The sequence below is a fragment of the Ranitomeya variabilis genome, chromosome 6, assembly GCF_051348905.1.
Source record: "Ranitomeya variabilis isolate aRanVar5 chromosome 6, aRanVar5.hap1, whole genome shotgun sequence".
Classification (NCBI taxonomy): domain Eukaryota; kingdom Metazoa; phylum Chordata; class Amphibia; order Anura; family Dendrobatidae; genus Ranitomeya; species Ranitomeya variabilis.
Genome location: NC_135237.1, coordinates 178560707 through 178583472, shown reverse-complemented (window position 1 = coordinate 178583472; position 22766 = coordinate 178560707). Strand labels below are relative to the sequence as shown.

The following is a 22766-nucleotide window of genomic DNA, read 5'->3' as shown; positions in this document are numbered from 1 at the left end:
AGTCTTCAGCGGTTTCCCTATTAGTAGAGGAAATAATACAATGACAGGTAAAACCTCTACACAGGGCTGATAAAAAACACGATCCACCATCACAATAGGCGATGTCACAACTGACCCTGCTCCTCTTCACTTCACAATGACCTTTGTACTTGCTCATTTGATACTTCAATAAAAAATGCAGGGTCAGAGTCTGCTTATTATGGCTATATACATGTGTTTTTTCCTGAAACAGGATGTTAGAGTCCAAAAAACTCTGGTGTTCTGGGTAAAAACTGCAACATTTCTATGGAATAAAAATATTGTCACCATTTCAAAAAATGTACTTAACACAAAAAGCTGATTTAAACAATGTTATTTTCCCCATTAAATAAATACATGTTTGCTATTTGCTTCATTTATTTAGAATGATCGGGTAGGGTTGAGAGAAGACTTTACATTATTTGTTTCTACTTATTGCACCACATTACATAGTCACATTAAAGAAATGTATTTTAATTAACAAATAACTAAAGCAATTGTTACCATCCACCTCTCGTGTCTCCCCTTTTCCTCATAGATTGTAAGCTTGGCAGCAGGGCCCTCATTCCTCCTGGTATCTATTTTGAACTGTGATTTCTGTTATGCTGTAATGTCTATTGTCTGTACAAGTCCCCTCTATAATTTGTAAAGCGCTGCGGAATATGTTGGCGCTATATAAATAAAAATTATTATTATTATTATTAATTGTGCTGTTCGTCTTACAGGAAGGGGTTATCACAGAATATCACGTGCAATGTCTAGTTCACTGTAAGAACCCTGTAAAGGTGCCAGGATTATGCTGTCCCACATGTCCAGGTAATTCATATGATATACACTGAAAAGTGTGATGTAGGTCAGGTAATATTATATAACTAAATTCTGTTCTCATTACAGAATAACTGCTTAATAGGAAGGCGGGTGTCAGATTAAAAATATTCAGATTGTTGCATGCACACTAAACTGCCTTCTTTAATTATGTGCATACAGCTAGTTAACAATATTATCACTACAGAAATGTGTGTTGAAAATATAGGTTCCCTACTAAATTTGACATAGTGTAGGACTCGATTCTAAGACTGTATTCTAGAAGAGTAAGGTAAAATTTGTTAAATTTTGATTGTTAAAACATCTCTTCACTCCTTTAAATATGGAAGTCAAACTATTCACAGAGGATGGAAAAGAAAAGTGGAAACAGTGATCCACACAGTCAGGAACAGACATACTGTATACTTATGTTTTCAATCATGGGAAAAGTATATGCTAACATTATAAAACTAAAACAGCAATTACATCAATAATAATATCAGGTCGGCTCAGGTGATTTACAACATGTTATGCTGCAGTCTGTATGAGAGTGTCTCAATCAGATGGGGTCACAGACAGAGTCTCCGTAATGACTTTTCTTGACCACTGAGGAGTTACTTGTCAGGCCATCTTTGATATTTCCCTTCTTCATCCCTATACTAGCCTATAGGTATCTTGATTTATTTGTAATTCCTGTGTATAGCAACACAAATAAATTCAGACCCCTGGATCAGACCCCAAATAATGGCAGATTTAAGACATGGACCTATATTAAAGATTAACTATCATTTGCATTATTGTTAAATAACAGATGCTACCTGACATGGCCCGAAAATTGGTGGGGATCCAAGTCTTGAGCTTATGACACAGTATGCACAGAAAATGATGTATAGGCTCAAAAGAAAGTCTCTGAGCCTGAACACCATTCTGTGTCTGATAAGCTATGCTTTTCCGAGTGTCTTTTGAGTTATGGTTGGAGATTGAGGTCCTAATATCTCCACTAATCTGTAGGACACTTTAGCTAGTTCTAATTAAAAAGAAAAAAGATAAGTACACTTTAAGCATGAACTCCAGATAAGGCCCAAAATTAATCTAGACATCACACTAGACCAGGGGTCTCAAACTGCATTCCTCAAGGTGCCGCAAACCATGCATGTTTTCAAGATTTCCTAAGGGTATGTGCACACGTTGCGGATTTCTTGCAGAAAATTCCTGAAGAAAACCGGAAATTTTCTGCAAGAAATCCGCATTTTTTTTTTGCGTTTTTTTTCCGTTTTTTTCGCGTTTTTTTAGCATTCTGCAAGCGTAATTAGCTTGCAGAATGCTAAAGTTTTCCAAGCGATCTGTAGCATCGCTTGGAAAACTGACTGACAGGTTGGTCACACTTGTCAAACATAGCGTTTGACAAGTGTGACCAACTTTTTACTATAGATGCAGCTTATGCAGCATCTATAGTAAAAGATAGAATGTTTAAAAATAATAAAAAAAATAAAAAAAATGCTTATACTCACCCAGACATCTCCTCAGCGGCCGTCCGGCTCCTCTTCTAGCTGGTCTGTGCGCACAGGACCTCCCGTGACGTCACGGTCACGTGAGCGGTCACATGACCGCTCACGACCAATCACAGGACAGTGACGTCATTCGGCGAGGTCCTTCAGCGCACACCAGCTACAGGAACCGAACGGCAGCGTGCGAGGAGGCGGGAATACATCGAGGGTGAGTATAGGACTGTTTATTATTTTATTTCTTATTTTTTGACCACTTATATGGTGCCCAGTGCGTGGAGGAGAGTCTCCTCTCCTCCACCCTGGGTACCAACCGCATATAATCTGCTTACTTCCCGCATGGTGTGCACAGCCCCGTGCGGGAAGTAAGCAGATCAATGGACCCCTAGGTGTGCGGAATCCCTGCAATTCCGCATTTTTAATGAACATGTTGCTTTTTTTTCCGCTATGCGATTTTTTCGCGGAAAAAATCGCAACATTTGCACAAAAAATGCGGAATACCCTGTAAATAATAGGAGGCTTATGTAAGCGTTTTTTTTCGCGTTTTTATCACGTTTTTATAGCGAAAAAACGCGAAAAAAACGCTAACAATCCTGAACGTGTGCACATGGCCTTAGCATTGCACAAGGTGCTGTAATCATTGTGTGTGTAGGTGATTCAATGATCACCTGTGGCCAGTACAAGGAGATCCTGAAAACATGACCTGTTTGTGGCCCTTGAGGAATGCAGTTTGAGACCTCTGCACTAGACCCTTCATTTTGCAGGAATAAGAAATAGCAAAATGCATCTCACCTTTCCATATCATGTGCACATCACATAACAAATGAAGTGCAAGAAGCCCAGCAGGCAACTTAAAAGGAAATCCGTCAGATCCAATGATATCCTTAAATATGTAATCCATCACTTCTGAATACAAAAAATTCTTTATTCAAATATTATATTAAATCTTGCCATGCCATGACTAAGAACAAGACTATTCGAAACACAGTTTTTCACTGCAACCTCATACGTTCCTTCATAGTAGGACACTTTCCAAGAATTATGCAGTTTCAAAAAGTAAGTGTGGACAATTAAAAAAAAAAAAAACATCACCAAATATGTACATGGTGCACTATGTTCACAAAGATAATCTGAAGTGTGAATGTGTTCAACATTCAAATCCTATAAGACATGCTACATATTTCAAATATATTAATTTATAAGTATGGTACAAACCTTTCTATTAAAACAGTACCCAAAAAATGTAATTGAGTTACAGCTAAAATGTTTGCAAATCAATTTCATGGTTTTATTTCAACATGATCAACCAATCATTGAAAGTCATACCTATGTAAGACTTAAACTTCCAGTCCTCATTATTTCCAGTCTAATTGTTGAATGAATGAGAAATTTCCATTTACCTAAAACAATTTTTAAAACATGAACGAGAATTTTTTTCTTTTGCCTTAATGATTCATCATCCAGTCACTCAATCCATTTACATTGCGCAGTTATCATGAATGAAGGGTCATTAACAATAATATCTGAAGGATTATCTATCGGCCAGTGTAAAAACAGTGTTATACACACCCATAGATTGTAGAATAGATTGGGCCAGTAGTTCAATTATTGTTATAGTTTTTGTGGTTTGTTACAACCCTGTTACTGCATCCTTACAATGACAAGAGACAAGAGACCAGATACTTAAGATATACAGAGCCATATAATTTGCATGTACAGATAACAAGAACTTTTGTCCCCAAGATCAATTTAATTGTATGATGTTCCTAAGGAAGTGAAGATAACATGTAACAATGATCAAAAGATGCCTTGTGTACTGTGGAGCCTTTCACTTTCCTAACCACTTCCTCTGTCTGTTTCAGGTTGTGTATATGAAGGTCGACACTATAAAGAAGGAGATGAATTTCAGCCAGAAGGGAACAAATGCCTTAAGTGTTCCTGCATCGTAAGTTGTGGTTAAGTAGGGGAGACCGTCATAAAACTGCACTAAAAAAGCAGCATTATATATCCACATGCCTGCATTAGTCTATCTATCTATCTATCTATCTATCTATCTATCTATCTATCTATCTATCTATCTATCCATCCATCTATCTATTTCTAATTTAAATTCAAAGTAGCATTATTGGCAGGACTAAATACACATTTGTTCTGCCAAAACTAGCATAAAGTAGGGATAGTGGCTGTAGGGATGATGTGTTTGGACTGTACAAATGATGGATGGGGGCATATCTAGGGTAGGTGCTATGGGAGTCCATGACATATCATAGTTCTTTTTCTGGCAGCCTATGACATGCGCTCACATACTGCGCTGCTATCTCCACTGTGCTCTCTTCTTCCCCCAGCAGGATATATGTTTTCTCTTCCTCCTTCATGGAGCTGAAGAGGTTGGAGAGTCTCCTGAAATGAGTATCCCTCACTGCTGAATATTTGGGCAGTGTTGCAGGAAGTGGGTCTGACCCTCCATGTACTTCAGGTCACAGTGTGTTTACTGTCTGTCCTCCTTGGGCTTATAGCTCTGTCTCTGTCATCTGGATTACATGGCCAGACTATGAGTCTATATCGGCTCAGGATCTTACATTCTCTTGAGTCCTGGAGTTTCTCGAGATACTGTATGAGGCCAGTCTGCAGTTTCCCTGTAGACTCCGGTACATGTTCAGTTTCTGTGAGGTGATATCATTCCTCCAGTCACTAACATACCTTTCCTGGCCCTCGTCTACCATCTTCCTGATTTTGGCTTTTGTCAGGCTGCTCTGATTGGTGTTTTGGTCGGGTTGGGTTTGGGTGAGCTGTTCTAGGGGTCCTGGTTTGAGTGGACCACCTACATGTAACAGGATCTTATCGTGATGATAGTTTGGACTGCTACTATGTAGGTGAGCCTTGAATGGCAACATCCTCTTCAGAGTGAGAAGGTGTAGGTCTATCTATCTATCTATCTATCTATCTATCTATCTATCTATTTCATATCTCTTTATCATTTCATTCGCTTGTAAGAAAGGTGTGTAGACCATAAGGGAAGTAACTTATTTCCGTTGATGTCATCAGCAAAGACGTTTTCTAACCCACATAAGTGTATTTTACCATTATTACTGCCAGTAAGCTGACATAAGAACTTTAGAAAAATTTATAAAAGTTCTCTGCATATTTATCTTTTCCTGAAATGGAAATATGTTCGTGATTACATCTCCAAGTCATATATTAACTTACACCATTGGTCGTGACAAGAAGCATCACAAACGCATATTTACCATAAACTTGACTTTAGACATGTGAATTTATTCACGTTTCTATAAGACATAAAAGTAGCAGCCGAACAGATGAGTGGGTTTCTGGGAATAGCGTCTTATCTCATAAAAGACATACCATGTAGACATGAAAAGAGAAGAAACTGCAGCCCTGCTGTATCACAATAATTTACATGGGCCGCTGACAGCATGTCGAGGGTCTTCACTGGAAAATTCTATATGCAGATATTCTTTTATGATGTAAACTTCATGAATCTTTTATTAAAATTTGCACTTTATATGGTATAAATGTTCCCATGCCCTGTATCATTCTCTCATCTGTTGATATTATTGCAGAATATTTCCTTTGCTTTTCCTGTTTTGATCTATCCTCATTTTCAACAGTCCAGATTTATTCATATAAATGTATGCCCATGTATATTACATTTGTCACACAAAATAGTAAATAATAGTACATAACTTGGTTATGTAACCAAGTACATCTGCAAACATGGGACTGTCATAAGCATGGTGATCCATTTTTTTATAGTGACTACCAATTGTTTCACATTGTGGAGAGCTAGTATTCTACAAAAGCCTACCCAGAAAGCCCCTCTGCAACTCAACAGGCTGCACTTAATATTAGAGATAAGCGGATGGATGCAAAGACAATTGTGTCAAATTCGTGGTTTCATGCTAATTTTGAACATTTTGAGATTTAATTCCCAGTTTCATAAAAACACTTGCCTGGCACAAAATTTCCCACACTGTTGAACCGCTAGAGCACAGGCTAACGTCATTTTGCATTGCCGCATGGGTCTGGCTTACAGATTACCATACCTTGCACAATGGTGATCAGTAACTAGGGTATCAAATCCATCTCCAGAGTCACTGAGTAAGTCTCTCTCAACTATAAAGTGTAAGATTGCATGGTTAATGGTGTCTTCTCGCTCTACTGTAAAACATAAGCTCTTATAGTCATTGGAGTCCTATCACTCTTTACTATAATGTGTAAGCTCGCATGGTCAATGGGATCCACTTTCTCTATCCTGTAAATTGTAAGCTCTTATGAACAATGGGATTATGTCTCTCTTGTAGAGTATAATTTCTTATGGTCAGCAGGGTCCTCTCTCTCCTGTAAAGGGCAAGTAGAGCACCCGCTAGGGCCGTGGGGTACTCGGGCCGGGTCCGACGGTCCTTCGGGGGTTGTCACGGCAGCAGTGACCCGGTCTGTGGCCCTAGACGTCCAAGAAAATTGAAATGAAGGGGAAGTAAAGTTAATAGGGAATTAGTTCGTGATGCCACCTGTGGTGTTAGGCAATAAGGAAAATGGCCGACGCTGCGGTTCAGGTCCACTGGGGCAGTTGGTGACGCAGCAGAGGTGTTACAGCTCTCCATGGGTAGAGCTAGGCCCCGGGGCAGTTAAAGTGTTAAAGTCAATGATGGTGAATGTTGTAGTGCAGGGCATGTGGCGCAGTAATAATTCTGAGGACACAGCAGGGTACAGTTTTCTCACTTTACTCATAGTCAGATGGTTACAGTATCCAGCCGGATGCTGTGTCCTCTGGGTCTGTGGTCCAGCCAGCTCTCAGGTAATTTGGGTGCACTTTACCAAGATTCCCTTTCTTGTGTACCTTCCCTGGCCGTCTCTCTGCACTGGCTTTGCCCTACTGCCCTGCGCCTCACATATATTGTCCCAAGCCAGTAGCCTCGAGTCCTGTCGGGTGATGTGTCTCTTGGTCCCCTTGACCCTATGTGGCTGCCTTTTCAGCAAATGTGTGCAGATGTGGCTGTGGCACATACAAATACCACAGCCTCTGGTTTGCTAGCTGAGACTTGCAGTTCCTCCACTAGTCTAAGGCTGGTCCCTCAATGCGACCTGGTCCTTCCACCCAACTACGGCCGGCGTGGATTCGGGTGCCCAGAGTGGATTCCTCCCTTCCCTGGCCCCTAGGACCCCTTCTATCTCAGGAGCTTCTTCCTTCACATCTGCTCTCCTCAGCTCCTCCTCACCAACTCCTAACTACTTTCCCTCCAACTGTCACACTCCACCCACACCCTCTTCCTAGCTCCAGCCTGAGATGGGGCCCTCCCTCAATAGGGTCTGCCCAGATCCCCTGGCCTGGAGTGGTGTGGTGTTGGATGCTAGTGTGTGATTCCCGGGTAATGCCCCATCCTTAGCAGAGTACCACACCTCTGGCTGAGGTGCAGTACCTCTGTGGTGACTGGACCCTCAGGGGTGCCACATAAGCTCTTAAGATCAGCAGGGTCCTATCTCTCTCTCTGTCATATAGTGTGTAAGCTCTTATGGTAAACTGGGTTCTCACTCCTACAGGGCGTGAGCTCTTATGGTCAGCGGAGTCCTGTCTCTGTCCTGTAAATTGCAAGCCCTTATGGTCAGAGAGGTCCTCACTCTTTCTCTTATAGAAGGTAAGCTCTTGTGGTTTGCTGGGTTCTCTCTCTCTTCTCTCCCCCACATGTACAGTAATTTCTAAGCAATTGCAAGCTTTCCAGTATGGAGATTTGAGCAAAGTTATTAGCATAAATCAAACTTTTTTGGGAAACTTTAGCAAAAGTGAATTCCAAAAGATCTGCTCATCTCTTCTTAGTATACAGGGTATATTTGCCCCTGAACAGCTTTTTAAATTGGATCTTGGGAACATTTCAGTGAATTTCCACAACCATTATCTCAATGGGTAATATCACATACATCCGAAGGAAGAGCGAGAGCAGCAGCGCTCACTTCCTTTGGATGTAAGCAATTTGTCCGAATGCAGGGAGTGTGAAGCCAGCGCTAATTAGCCACAGAGTTTCCATGAAATCATACTGTTACACGTGAGACATTGCCGACACCGCTGGGACTGCATCGGATATCAATGTAAGTGTTGTTATTTTATAACGGGGAAACATACGGATTGAGTAGGGGCTGTCCGAACTGTGGACATGCCCTTTAAGTAATGGCTTCTAGTAGACGACCACTGTATCCTTTAAAAAAAAAATGCATGTATATTCAGTGATTTCTGAAAACTGAGCAACTAAAACACCAACATAATTGCAAAATACAGAACCTTTTCATCATACAAACATTATGCTTTAACTACAAAAAAAAATCAGTGTGTTGCAAGGGTCTCTTTATTAGGGATGAGGATCCATGGAAGATTCAAATTTCGTTTTGGGTACCAGAACTGTACCCAAACTTGAACTAGAACCCAAACCCCATTGAAATTAATGGGGACTCGGACATTTGAACCACAAAATTCTCTCTCTCTGTAACAGACTACCCCCGGAACTCCAACAATGCAAGGTACTTTCGGGGAAAGTCGGTGTTTGGTGTTTAGCACTGGACATAACGGTATGAATGCCAAACTTTAAAGTTCAGGTCCACATATCCCTACTCTTGATGATAAGAGTGAATTCACATTGCATTTTCAGTGTGCACAGTATGCGCTGGTAAAGCTGGCTGAGTATACATTGGATTCTAAAGAGTGTCCTTTTGGCAATTAACTTGTAACCGTTGTTTTATTATATTTTGCTTCCATATATCAATAATAGACGTGAAAATAAGAAACTTTGTAATATATTTTATCAGAGAAGTCTACTTCTCTCTTATCTTTCATTCTCAATATACGCAATTCACTGGTAATACCTGCCTTCAGTAAATACAGACTTTGCTATTACTAACAGTGCTCATAAAGTTCTAGGAGAGAGGAGAAGCTCGAGGCAAGCATAGACATTCTGCTGAAAAATCTCTTCATATGGCTGCTACAATTTAAGCTAGTACAACTCTATTAGTCTTATTAACTTCTAGAAAACCCTGCTAGAGCTTTCTTTAAAAGAAATTATCACCATAAGGCCGGGGTCACACTTGTGAGAAACTTGCACGAGCCTCTCGCCTTAATACCCGGCACTGCCGCCGGCACCCAGGACTGGAGCATGCGGCTGCATGTATTTATATGTAGCTGAACCCTCAGGCGGCGGTGCCGGATATTGAGGTGCGAGACTCATGTGAGTTTCTCGCAAGTGTGACCCCGGCCTAAAATACAGTCCAGTCTGAAGGCACCATGTTATAGATGAGGAAGACAGTGTTTTATTTATTTATTCCTCTGCTCTTTCTCAGATTTTTGGTCCAGTAGGCAGTCCTATCAGTGATTGATAGCTGTCTTCATATAAGTGTGCTTGCAGAGGTAGCTGTCAATCATTGATAGGACCGCCCACTGGACTAAAAATCTGAGAAAGAGAAAAGGTTCAAAGGAATAAAGCACAGATTATACTTAATCTCCTTCCTTTCTTTCTCTCTCTCTCTCTCTCTCTCTCTCTCTCTCTCTCTCTCTCTCTCTCTCTATATATATATATATATATATATCAGTCATTTTTTTTAACAGATATTTATATATATCCATGCTCTATAACATTATTCCTGCAGATTGCACTGATCTTTAGGTTTATATTAATAAAAATGCAAGTTTTCCCCATTACACAAAGAAACTATACCGTATCTCAACCATCTAGACCATTGTGACTTTGCAATCTTCAGTATAATGGAGTTTTTGGCACAATGTCAATGTTTCCCAGCAAGCAAAGCCAAGGAATTGTAAAGGTAACTGTAGTCTCTGAAACACTAGTATGCCAGAACATGGACAAATATTTGGGAAGAGAAATCAGTACATCGCTTTGTTAAAAATTTCACACATCCCCTTGAAGATGTCAAAGATAAAACTGAACATAAGTCGTACCTTTTAATGCATGTTATGCTTTACTTTTTTATATGAGACAAGCAATGCAAATAGTTTGTATCTAATTTATTGCTTAGGTATGGACAAGACCATAAAAACAGCAGGAATTAAACATCAGATATTTTCCAGTCTGTCTGCTTTTTGTCAGGGTGTTATCTGTCAGTTGTGGTTTAAAGCTAACTAGGAGCAGTCAACCACTTCAGTTCACCATACATGACTTACATGACTGTGTGCATTTTTTCATGATCATATTTTTCATTAACTGGTTATTACCATGATTAAAGGAAAAATATCAAAAAGTCCAACTTGAAATTATCATTGCCAGCGATATTTTTAACTTCTGAGAAAACATCTGCTCTTCCACAAGTAATGAAAAAGATCTAAAATTCATCACCCCCCCAAAATAGGCAAGCTTCCTAGATACCTTGATAAGAAAAATACATACAAATTCATGATAGTTGATGATAGACATAAAAGTCAAAGCAGACACTGCAACCTGGCAGCAGTAAGCCCCATTGAAAAGGTTATACATATTAAACTAGGCCTCACCTGTTCTCAGCAATATGCTTGCCGAAGATACTGTACATGCAACTACATCCCTTTATAGTTGCGTATGTCTGCTGTTACCTTTCACATGACAAAAAAATATCTCCCTATGCAGACTTGGTTCTTCCACAGGAAAACGTATCCCTTGAACCACTGGTCAGCGGTCTCTCACCCAACCAAACTGGTGTTAGTGCTTTGCACTGAGAGGCAAAAACACTTATCTGCTAATGGAGTTTCTTATTTGTCTTCTTATCCTACGTCATATGGATCATTAGACAATGCTGACAGTTAAGATTGCTATCTCCAATAGGTGGCACTAGAGTTCCTGTCCATTTCCTTTCTGATGAGGCAATTTGCATATTTTGAAGGAGTAGGCATTTTCCTTTGCAACACATATTTTAAATATACTTATCTCTTTCGTTTCCCTCACTCCCCCATACTTGCTTGGTCTCGTCAATAATAGCGCACTGATGCCAGACATGCTGGAGTTAAAGTTAGTGCAGGAATAAGAAGGCGTAAGTGTGGGGTCTATAAAGAAAGGAGTCTGGTCTGAGATCTGTGGCAAGGACAAGTTTTGTTTGGGTAAAGTGAAAAAGAGGGGTCTGATCTGAGGTCTATAGAAATGGTAAGCCTGATCCAGGTGCTGTATTAAGAGGGTCCAGTATGCAAAAAAGTGCTTATCAGGCATCATTAAGCATCTGTATAAAGAGGGGTCTAGTCTTGGGTCAGTATTAAGAAGGGTTTGGTGTGGGGTCCTTAATAATGGGTTATGCATTCAGGGTTATTTTATATAGGCTCTTTATTAAGAAGGTTGGTAATAAGAGTGATTTTATTCTGCCACGGATCTCTGTTCAAGCCTAACCAGTTGCATGCAGATGATCAAAGAAGGATGATGCAGTGGATAAACTTTCAGGCAATAGATCTGAGTGAATATTTCAATGTTCGGTTCTGCTCACGATCGCCAAATTTGCAATATTCGCCAATTTAATCCTCAATTAAATCACCGAATATAGCCGAACATATACAATACAAAAGTTGGTATTTCCCAAGCTGTGAGACAGCGTAGTGTTATGGTTTCCAATGGCAAGGAAACATCAGAAGCATAGAATAAACGGACAAGCTCTCGGGTGATGGAAACTAGAGCTGACCGCGATGCTAAACCTACACACCACACTAGAAGTAGCCAGGGGGCATTCCTGCGTTGTCTCTAGATGCCGCGTGCCAGCCGGAGAACTAACTACCCCTGGTAGAAGAAAACACAGTCCTGGCTTGCCTCCAGAGAATGTCCCCACAGGAGATAGCAGCCCCCCACATATAATAACGGTGAGAGCAGATGAAAAGACACACGTAGTATGAAAGCAGATTTAGCACAGAGAGGCCCGCTAACTAAATAGCAGAAAGATACAACAGAGGACTTTGCGGTCAGCTGCAAAACCCTTCAAAACACCATCCTGAAATTACCTTAACTCATGTGACAACTCATGCCACTGGAGTGGTAATTTCAGCCCAACAAGAGCTTCCAGCTGCAGAGATTCACATAAGTGCAAACTGGACAAAACATACAAAAATAGACTTAAGGACTAAAGTGTCCAACTTAGCTGAGCAGAAAACTGGGAGCAGGAATCACTCTGGATACATTGATGGCCAGCATTAGAATGACTGAGGAGCAAGGTTAAATAGGATACTCCCACATCCTGATAGGAACAGGTGAACTGAGAAGGCAAAGCTTACAGGACACCAGTACCACAAGAGACCACCGGGGGAGCCCACAAACCGAATAACAACAGTACCCCCCCCTTAAGGAGGGGGCACCGAACCCTCACAAGAACCACCAGGGCGATCTGGATGAGCCCTATGAAAGGCACGGACCAAATCAGAAGCATGAACATCAGAAGCTGTAACCCAAGAATTATCCTCTTGACCGTAGCCCTTCCATTTCACCAGATATTGAAGTCTCCGTCTGGAAACACGGGAGTCCAAGATTTTCTCCACCACGTACTCCAATTCACCCTCAACCAGCACAGGAGCAGGAGGCTCAACAGAAGGCACAAGTGGTACCTCATACCTCCGCAATAATGACCGATGGAAGACATAATGGATAGCAAAGGATGCTGGGAGGTCCAAACGAAAAGACACAGGGTTAAGAATTTCCAAAATCTTATAAGGACCGATGAACCGAGGCTTAAACTTAGGAGAAGAGACCCTCATAGGGACAAAACGGGAGGACAACCACACCAAGTCCCCAACACGAAGACGAGGACCAACACGACGATGGCGATTAGCAAAACGTTGAGTCCTCTCCTGGGACAACTCCAAATTGTCCACCACCTGCCCCCAAATACGATGCAACCTATCCACCATGGTATCCACTCCAGGACAATCCGAAGACTCCACCTGACCAGATGAAAAACGAGGATGGAACCCTGAATTGCAAAAGAAAGGGGAGACCAAAGTGGCAGAACTGGCCCGATTATTAAGGGTAAACTCAGCCAACGGCAAAAAGGAGACCCAGTCATCCTGATCAGCAGACACGAAACACCTCAAATAAGTCTCCAAGGTCTGATTAGTACGTTCCGTCTGGCCATTTGTCTGGGGATGAAATGCAGACGAAAAAGACAAATCAATGCCCATCCTGGCACAAAACGCCCGCCAAAATCTGGACACAAACTGGGATCCCTTGTCGGAAACGATATTCTCCGGAATACCATGCAGCCGAACCACATTCTGAAAAAACAGGGGCACCAACTCAGATGAGGAAGGCAGCTTGGGCAAGGGCACCAAATGAACCATCTTAGAAAAGCGGTCACACACCACCCAAATGACGGACATCTTCTGAGAAACAGGGAGATCAGAAATAAAATCCATAGAGATGTGTGTCCAAGGCCTCTTAGGAACAGGCAAGGGCAACAACAACCCACTAGCCCGAGAACAACAAGGCTTGGCCCGAGCACAAACATCGCAAGACTGCACAAAAGTACGCACGTCCCGAGACAGGGAAGGCCACCAGAAGGACCTAGCCACCAAATCTCTGGTACCAAAAATTCCCGGATGACCTGCCAACGCAGAAGAATGAACCTCCGAGATGACTCTATTGGTCCACTCATCCGGCACAAACAATCTACCAGGCGGACAACGATCAGGCCGATCCGCCTGAAACTCTTGTAAAGCACGTCGCAGGTCTGGGAAGACAGCAGACAATATCACCCCATCCTTAAGTATACCCGTAGGTTTAGAATCACCAGGGGAATCAGGTTCAAAACTCCTAGAAAGGGCATCCGCCTTCACATTCTTAGTACCTGGCAGATACGAAACAACAAAATTAAACCGGGAGAAAAACAACGACCAGCGCGCCTGTCTAGGATTCAGACGTCTGGCCGACTCAAGATAAATCAAATTTTTGTGATCAGTCAAGACCACCACCTGATGTTTAGCACCCTCAAGCCAATGACGCCACTCCTCGAATGCCCACTTCATCGCCAAAAGCTCCCGATTACCGACATCATAATTTCGCTCGGCGGGCGAAAATTTTCGAGAAAAGAACGCACAAGGTCTCATCACTGAACAATCTGAACTTTTCTGCGACAAAACCGCCCCCGCTCCGATCTCGGAAGCATCAACTTCCACCTGAAAAGGAAGAGAAACATCAGGCTGGCACAACACCGGAGCAGAAGAAAAACGGCGCTTAAGCTCCCGAAAGGCCTCCACAGCAGCAGGAGACCAATCTGCAACATCAGCACCCTTTTTAGTCAAATCAGTCAAAGGCCTGACAACGCTAGAAAAACCAGTTATGAATTGACGATAAAAGTTAGCAAAGCCCAAAAATTTCTGAAGGCCCTTAAGAGAAGTCGGTTGCGTCCAGTCACAAATAGCCCGAACCTTCACAGGATCCATCTCAATAGAAGAGGGGGAAAAAATGTACCCCAAAAAAGAAATCTTCTGAACCCCAAAAACACACTTTGAACCTTTAACAAACAGAGAATTGGTCCGCAAAACCTGAAAAACCCTCCTAACTTGTTGAACATGAGATTCCCAGTCATCCGAAAAAATCAAGATATCGTCCAAATACACAATCATAAATTTATCCAGATATTCACGGAAAATATTGTGCATAAAAGACTGAAAGACCGAAGGGGCATTTGACAGACCAAAAGGCATCACCAAATACTCAAAATGGCCCTCGGGCGTATTAAATGCGGTTTTCCACTCATCCCCCTGCTTAATTCGCACCAAATTATACGCACCGCGAAGATCAATCTTAGAGAACCACTTCGCCCCCTCAATGCGAGCAAATAAATCTGTCAGCAATGGCAAAGGATACTGATACTTGACTGTGATCTTATTCAAGAGTCTATAATCAATACAAGGTCTCAAAGAACCATCGCTTTTAGCTACGAAAAAGAACCCCGCTCCAAGAGGAGACGAAGAAGGACGAATATGTCCCTTTTCCAAGGACTCCCTAATATACTCTCGCATGGCAGCATGTTCAGGTACAGACAGATTGAATAGACGACCCTTAGGAAATTTACTGCCAGGGATCAAATCTATGGCGCAATCGCAATCTCTGTGAGGAGGAAGAGAATTAAGAGTAGATTCCTCAAAAACCTCACGATAATCAGACAAAAACTCAGGAATTTCAGAGGGAATAGATGAAGCAATGGAGACCAAAGATGTGTCCCCATGATTTCCCTGACATCCCCAGCTTAGTACAGACATTGTTTTCCAGTCAAGGACTGGGTTATGAGTTTGCAACCATGGCAATCCCAGCACCAACACATCATGTAGATTATACAGTACAAGGAAGCAAATCACCTCTTGATGGTCTGGAGTCATACGCATAGTCACTTGTGTCCAGTATTGTGGTTTATTACTAGCCAATGGTGTAGAATCAATACCCTTTAAAGGTATAGGAACTTCCAGAGGCTCTAGATCAAACCCACAGCGCCTGGCAAAGGACCAATCCATAAGACTCAAAGCGGCGCCAGAATCCACATACGCATCCGCAACAATAGAAGATAACGAACAAATTAGAGTTACAGACAAAATAAACTTGGACTGCAAAGTGCCAATAGCAGAGGATTTATCAACTTTCTTTGTTCGTTTAGAGCATGCTGATATAACATGAGTAGAATTTCCACAATAGAAGCACAAATGATTTTTGCGCCTATAAATCTGTCGTTCGCTTCTGGACAGAAAGCTATCACATTGCATACTCTGTGGTGCCTCTTCAGAAGACACCGCCAACTGGTGCACAGGTTTGCGTTCCCGTAAACGCCGATCAATCTGAATTGCCATTGTCATGGACTCATTCAGACCAGTAGGCACAGGAAACCCCACCATGACGTCTTTTACAGCATCAGAGAGACCTTCTCTGAAAATTGCCGCCAGAGCGCACTCATTCCACTGAGTAAGCACAGACCATTTTCGAAATTTTTGGCAATATATTTCGGCTTCATCTTGCCCCTGAGAGAGGGCTATTAGGGCTTTCTCAGCCTGAATCTCCAAATTTGGTTCCTCATAAAGCAACCCCAAAGCCAGAAAAAACGCATCCACATTGAGCAACGCAGGATCCCCTGGTGCCAATGAAAATGCCCAATTTTGGGGGTCACCCCGCAGTAAAGAAATAACAATTTTTACTTGCTGGGCAGGATCTCCAGCAGAATGAGATCTCAGCGAAAGAAACAATTTACAATTGTATTTAAAATTTAGAAAACAAGATCGATCTCCAGAAAAAAACTCCGGCATAGGAATTTTAGGTTCAGACCGAGGAGCATGTAACAAAAAATCTTGTATATCCTGAACTTTAGAGGCAAGATTATTCAAATTGGTAGCCAGACTCTGGGGATCCATATTTCAACAGATAAAGTCTGAGCCATTCAGGGGTTAAGAGGAGAGGAAAACAGGAGACTGCAATTAGAGCTGGAGTGCAACTTCAGAGGAAGGAAAAAAAAAATAAAGGTTTCACACAGTTCCTTTTCTCTCCTGCTTCAGCCTATAGATTAAACATTTTGGCTGGCCATACTGTTATGGTTTCCAATGGCAAGGAAACATCAGAAGCATAGAATAAACGGACAAGCTCTCGGGTGATGGAAACTAGAGCTGACCGCGATGCTAAACCTACACACCACACTAGAAGTAGCCAGGGGGCATTCCTGCGTTGTCTCTAGATGCCGCGCGCCAGCTGGAGAACTAACTACCCCTGGTAGAAGAAAACACAGTCCTGGCTTGCCTCCAGAGAATGTCCCCACAGGAGATAGCAGCCCCCCACATATAATAACGGTGAGAGCAGATGAAAAGACACACGTAGTATGAAAGCAGATTTAGCACAGAGAGGCCCGCTAACTAAATAGCAGAAAGATACAACAGAGGACTTCGCGGTCAGCTGCAAAACCCTTCAAAACACCATCCTGAAATTACCTTAACTCATGTGACAACTCATGCCACTGGAGTGGTAATTTCAGCCCAACAAGAGCTTCCAGCTGCAGAGATTCACATAAGTGCAAACTGGACAAAACATACAAAAATAGACTTAAGGACTAAAGTGTCCAACTTAGCTGAGCAGAAAACTGGGAGCAGGAACATGCAACAGAATCACTCTGGATACATTGATGGCCAGCATTAGAATGACTGAGGAGCAAGGTTAAATAGGATACTCCCACATCCTGATAGGAACAGGTGAACTGAGAAGGCAAAGCTTACAGGACACCAGTACCACAAGAGACCACCGGGGGAGCCCACGAACCGAATCACAACAGCGTGGTAAGCACCGGCGTAGCGCTTCTGATCGGAGGTGAAATCATTCCCGCCGGTCAGAGAGCTGCAGTTCCCACACTGTCAGAAGACAGCGTGAGCCTGCAGCTGTGATCGGAGGTAGAAAGTTTAACTCCAGTCACTGGTGTCAGCTGATGGGACTACAGCTCCGCTAATAACAGTGAGAGCAGGAGCGGATGATTGGGGGTATTCCTCACCCACTGCCTGTGATATAATGAAATAAATGAATGAAAAACCTGGCATGGGTTCTCCCCTATTTTCTTGAACCAACCAGGCAAAACTCTCAGCTGGGGGCTGCAACCCTCAGCTGTCAGCTTCAGCAAGGTTGGTTATCAAGAATAGAGGGGTCACCATGCTGTTTTTTAATTATTTAAATAAATAATTAAAGAAACAACATGGGGTCCCCCAATTGACAACCAGCCTTGCTAAAGATCACAGCTGTGGGCTGGTATTCTCAGGCTGGTAAGGGGCCATTGATATAGGCCCCTTCCAGCCTAAAAACAGCAGCCCGCAGCTGCCTAGAAAATGCGCATCTATTGGATGCACCGATTCTGGCTTTTGGCCCGGCTCTTCCCACTTGCCCTGTAGCGGTGGCAAGTGGGGTTAATATTTGTGGGATTGATGTAACCTTTGTATTGTCAGGTGACATCAAGCCCATAAGACTATAAGACACATCTTCAATACTAATCCTCTAGTTATATGTTAAACTAGCTGTACTACCCGGCTTCGCCCGGGTTAATGACTGCTGTTAGCAAAATAGAATGTGTTAACAAAAATTTATTCTGCACACAAAAACCACAAAACAAATAGATAGAAATGTAATTATTAAAAGGCAAAAACTAAGCTAATAGAAGCATTTCACAACATATATTAGCTTTGTTATACTGAGAATGTCTTTGTTGCCTATATTAACCAATCAGAGCTCAGGTTAATTAACTGTAGCAAAATAGAAGCTGAGCTGTGATTGGTTGCTATTGGCAGCCTGATAAATCCCCAGCCAACAGGAAGCCCTCCCCCCTGGCAGTATATATTAGCTCACACATACACATAATAGACAGGTCATGTGACTGACAGCTGCCGTATTTCCTATATGGTACATTTGTTGCTCTTGTAGTTTGTCTGCTTATTAATCAGATTTTTATTTTTGAAGGACAATACCAGACTTGTGTGTGTTTTAGGGCGAGTTTCATGTGTCAAGTTGTGTGTGTTGAGTTGCGTGTGGCGACATGCATGTAGCGACTTTTGTGAGATGAGTTTTTGTGTGGCGACATGCGTGTAGCAACATTTTGTGTGTCGAGTTGCATGTGACAGGTTAGTGTAGCAAGTTGTGTGCAGCAAGATTTGTGCATGGCGAGTTTTTCGCGTGGCGAGTTTTATGTGTGGTGCGTTTTGAGTATGTGCAAGTTTTGTGTGAGGCAACTTTTGCATGTGGTGCAACTTTTGTACATGTGGCAATTTTTCTGTGTGTGCAAGTTTTGCATGAGGTGAGTTTTCCATGAGGTGAGTTTTGCACGTGTGGCGAGTTTTGCGTGAGCCTAGTTTTGCATATGGCGAGTTTTGCATGTAGCGAGTTTTGCGCGTTGCGAGTTTTGAGTGGTGACTTTTGTGTTTTGACTTTTATGTGGCGAGGTTGGTGTGTGTGTGGTGAAATGTGTGCTGAGGGTGGTATATGTGTTCAAGCACGTGGTAGTGTGTGGCGCATTTTGTGTTTGTGTTCATATCCCCGTGTGTGGTGAGTATCCCATGTCGGGGCCCCACCTTAGCAACTGTACGGTATATACTCTTTGTCGCCATCGCTCTCATTCTTTAACCCCTTCACCCCCGGAGCTTTTTCCGTTTTTCCGTTTTCGTTTTTCGCTCCCCTCCTTCCCAGAGCCATAACTTTTTTATTTTTCCGTCAATATGGCCATGTGAGGGCTTATTTTTTGCGGGACGAGTTGTACTTTTCAACGACATCATTGGTTTTAGCATGTCGTGTACTAGAAAACGGGAAAAAAATTCCAAGTGCAGTGAAATTGCAAAAAAAGTGCAATCCCACACTTGTTTTTTGCTTGCCTATTTTGCTAGGTTCACTAAATGCTAAAACTGACCTGCCATTATGATTCTCCAGGTCAGTACGAGTTCATAGACACCTAACATGACTAGGTTATTTTTCACCTAAGTGGTGAAAAAAAATTCCAAACTTTGCAAAAAACAAAACAAAACAAAATTGCGCCATTTTCCGATACTCGTAGCGTCTCCATTTTTCGTGATCTGGGGTCAGGTGAGGGCTTATTTTTTGCATGCCGAGCTGGCGTTTTTAATGATAGCATTTTGGTGCAGACACGTTCTTTTGATCGCCCGTTATTGCATTTTAATGCAATGCCGTGGCGACCAAAAAAACGTAATTCTGGCGTTCCGATTTTTTTTCTCGTTACGCCGTTTTGCGATCAGGTTAATGCTTTTTTTTTATTGATAGATCGGGCGATTCTGAACGCGGCGATACCAAATATGTGTAGGTTGGGCGCTTTTTTTATTGATTTATTTTGATTGGGGCGAAAGGGGGGTGATTTAAACTTTTATGTTTTTTTTTTTTTTTTCACATTTTTAAAAACTTTTTTTTTTTACTTTTGCCATGCTTCAATAGCCTCCATGGGAGGCTAGAAGCAGGCACAGCCCGATCGGCTCTGCTATGCAGCACCGATCATAAGATCGCTGCTACACAGCAGAATTGCAGGTGTGCTGTGAGCGCCGACCACAGGGGGGCGCTCACAGCCACCGGCAATCAGTAACCATAGAGGTCTCAAGGACCTCTATGGTTACTGTCCTGATGCATCGCCGACCCCCGATCATGTGACGGGGGTCGGCGATGCGCTCATATCCGGCCGCACGGCCGGATGCGGTAGTTAAATGCCGCTGTCTGTGTTTGACAGCGGCATTTAACTAGTTAATAGCGGCGGGTGATCGCGATTTCACCCGCCGCTATTGCGCGCACATGTCAGCTGTAAGAAACAGCTGACATGTCGCGACTTTGATGTGCGCTCACCGCCGGAGCGCACATCAAAGCGGGGGTCCCGACATGTGACGTACTATACCGTCACATGTCGGGAAGGGGTTAAGTCCTCATTGTTCACATCTGGCAGCTGTCAATTTTCCTCCAACACTTTTCCCTTCACTTTTTCCCCATTATGTAGATAGGGGCAAAATTGTTTGGTGAATTGGAACGCGTGGGGTTAAAATTTCACCTCACAACATAGCCTATGACGCTCTCGGGATTTTCCTCCAACACTTTTCCCTTCACTTTTTGCCCATTATGTAGATAGGGGCAAAATTGTTTGGTGAATTGGAACGCGTGGGGTTAAAATTTCACCTCACAACATAGCCTATGACGCTCTCGGGGTCCAGACGTGTGACTGTGCAAAATTTTGTGGCTGTAGCTGCGACGGTGCAGATGCCAATCCCGGACATACACACATACATACATACACACATTCAGCTTTATATATTAGATATACCTGTATGTAATCTCCTGTATATAGTATATACCTGTGTGTCATCTCACCTATATATAGTATATATCTGTGTGTCATCTCCTCCTGTATATAGTATATACCTGTATGTCATCTCCTCCTATATATAGCATATACCTGTATGTCATCTCCTCCTGTATATACTTTATACCTGTAGGTAATCTGCTCCTGTATATAGTATATACCTGTGTGTCATCTCCTCCTGTATATAGTATATACCTGTATGTCATCTCCTCCTATATGTAGTATGTACCTGTATGTCATCTCCTCCTCTATATAGTATATACCTGTGTGTCATCTCTCCTGTATATAGTATATATCTGTGTGTCATCTCCTCCTGTATATAGTATATACCTGTGTGTCATCTCCCCTGTAAATAGTATATACCTGTGTGTCATCTCCTCCTGTATATAGTATATAGCTGTATGTCATCTCCTCCTGTATTAGCCCTCGTTCACATGTTATTTGGTCAGTATTTTTACCTCAGTATTTGTAAGCTAAAATGGCAGCCTGATAAATCCCCAGCCAACAGTAAGCCCACCCCCTGGCAGTATATATTAGCTCACACATACACATAATAGACTGGTCATGTGACTGACAGCTGCCGGATTCCTATATGGTACATTTGTTGCTCTTGTAGTTTGTCTGCTTATTAATCAGATTTTTATTTTTGAAGGATAATACCAGACTTGTGCGTGTTTTAGGGCGAGTTTCGTGTGTCAAGTTGTGTGTGTTGAGTTGCGTGTGGCGACATGCATGTAGGGACTTTTGTGAGATGAGTTTTGTGTGGCGACATGCGTGTAGCAACTTTTTGTGTGTCGAGTTGCATGTGACAGGTTAGTGTAGCAAGTTGTGTGCAGCAAGTTTTGTGCATGGCGAGTGTTGCGCGGGGCGAGTTTTATGTGTGGTGCCTTTTGAGTATGTGCAAGTTTTGTGTGAGGCAACTTTTGCATGTGTTGCAACTTTTGTGCATGTGGCAATTTTTCTGCGTGTGGCAATTTTTCTGCGTGTGCAAGTTTTGCGTGTGGCGAGTTTTCCATGAGGTGAGTTTTGCACGTGTGGCGAGTTTTGCATGTGGAGAGTTTTGCGTGTGGCGAGTTTTGAGCGGCGACTTTTGTGTTTCTACTTTTATGTGGCGAGGTTGGTGTATGTGTGGTGAAATGTGCGCTGAGGGTGGTATATGTGTTCGAGCACGTGGTAGTGTGTGGTGCATTTTGTGTGTGTGTTCATATCCCCGTGGTGGTGTGGGGATTATCCCATGTTGGGGGCCCCACCTTAGCAACTGTACAGTATATACTCTTTGGCGCCATCGCTGTCATTCTTTAAGTCCCCCTTGTTCACATCTGGCAGCTGTTAATTTGCCTCCAACACTTTTCCTTTCATTTTTTCCCCATTATGTAGATAGGGGCAAAATTGTTTGGTGAATTGGAACGCGCGGGGTTAAAATTTCACCTCACAACATCGCTTTGACGCTCTCAGGGTCCAGACGTGTGACTGTGCAAAATTTTGTGCCTGTAGCTGCGACGCCTCCAACACTTTTCCTTTCACTTTTTCCCCATTATGTAGATAGGGGCAAAATTGTTTGGTGAATTGGAAAGCGCAGGGTTAAAATTTCACCTCACAACATAGCCTATGACGCTCTCGGGGTCCAGACGTGTG

At 42.6% G+C, this 22766-nt stretch overlaps 1 protein-coding gene across 1 annotated transcript in view; it reads left to right on the top strand.

Moving 5' to 3' along the window:
- Nucleotides 1–22766, top strand: part of BMPER (BMP binding endothelial regulator) — a 492812-nt gene that overhangs the window by 154707 nt on the left and 315339 nt on the right. Inside the window, exons 5-6 of the mRNA XM_077269281.1 lie at nt 744–834; nt 4190–4272. Coding sequence (XP_077125396.1) covers nt 744–834; nt 4190–4272 — 174 coding nt within the window. The remainder of the gene's footprint in view (nt 1–743; nt 835–4189; nt 4273–22766) is intronic.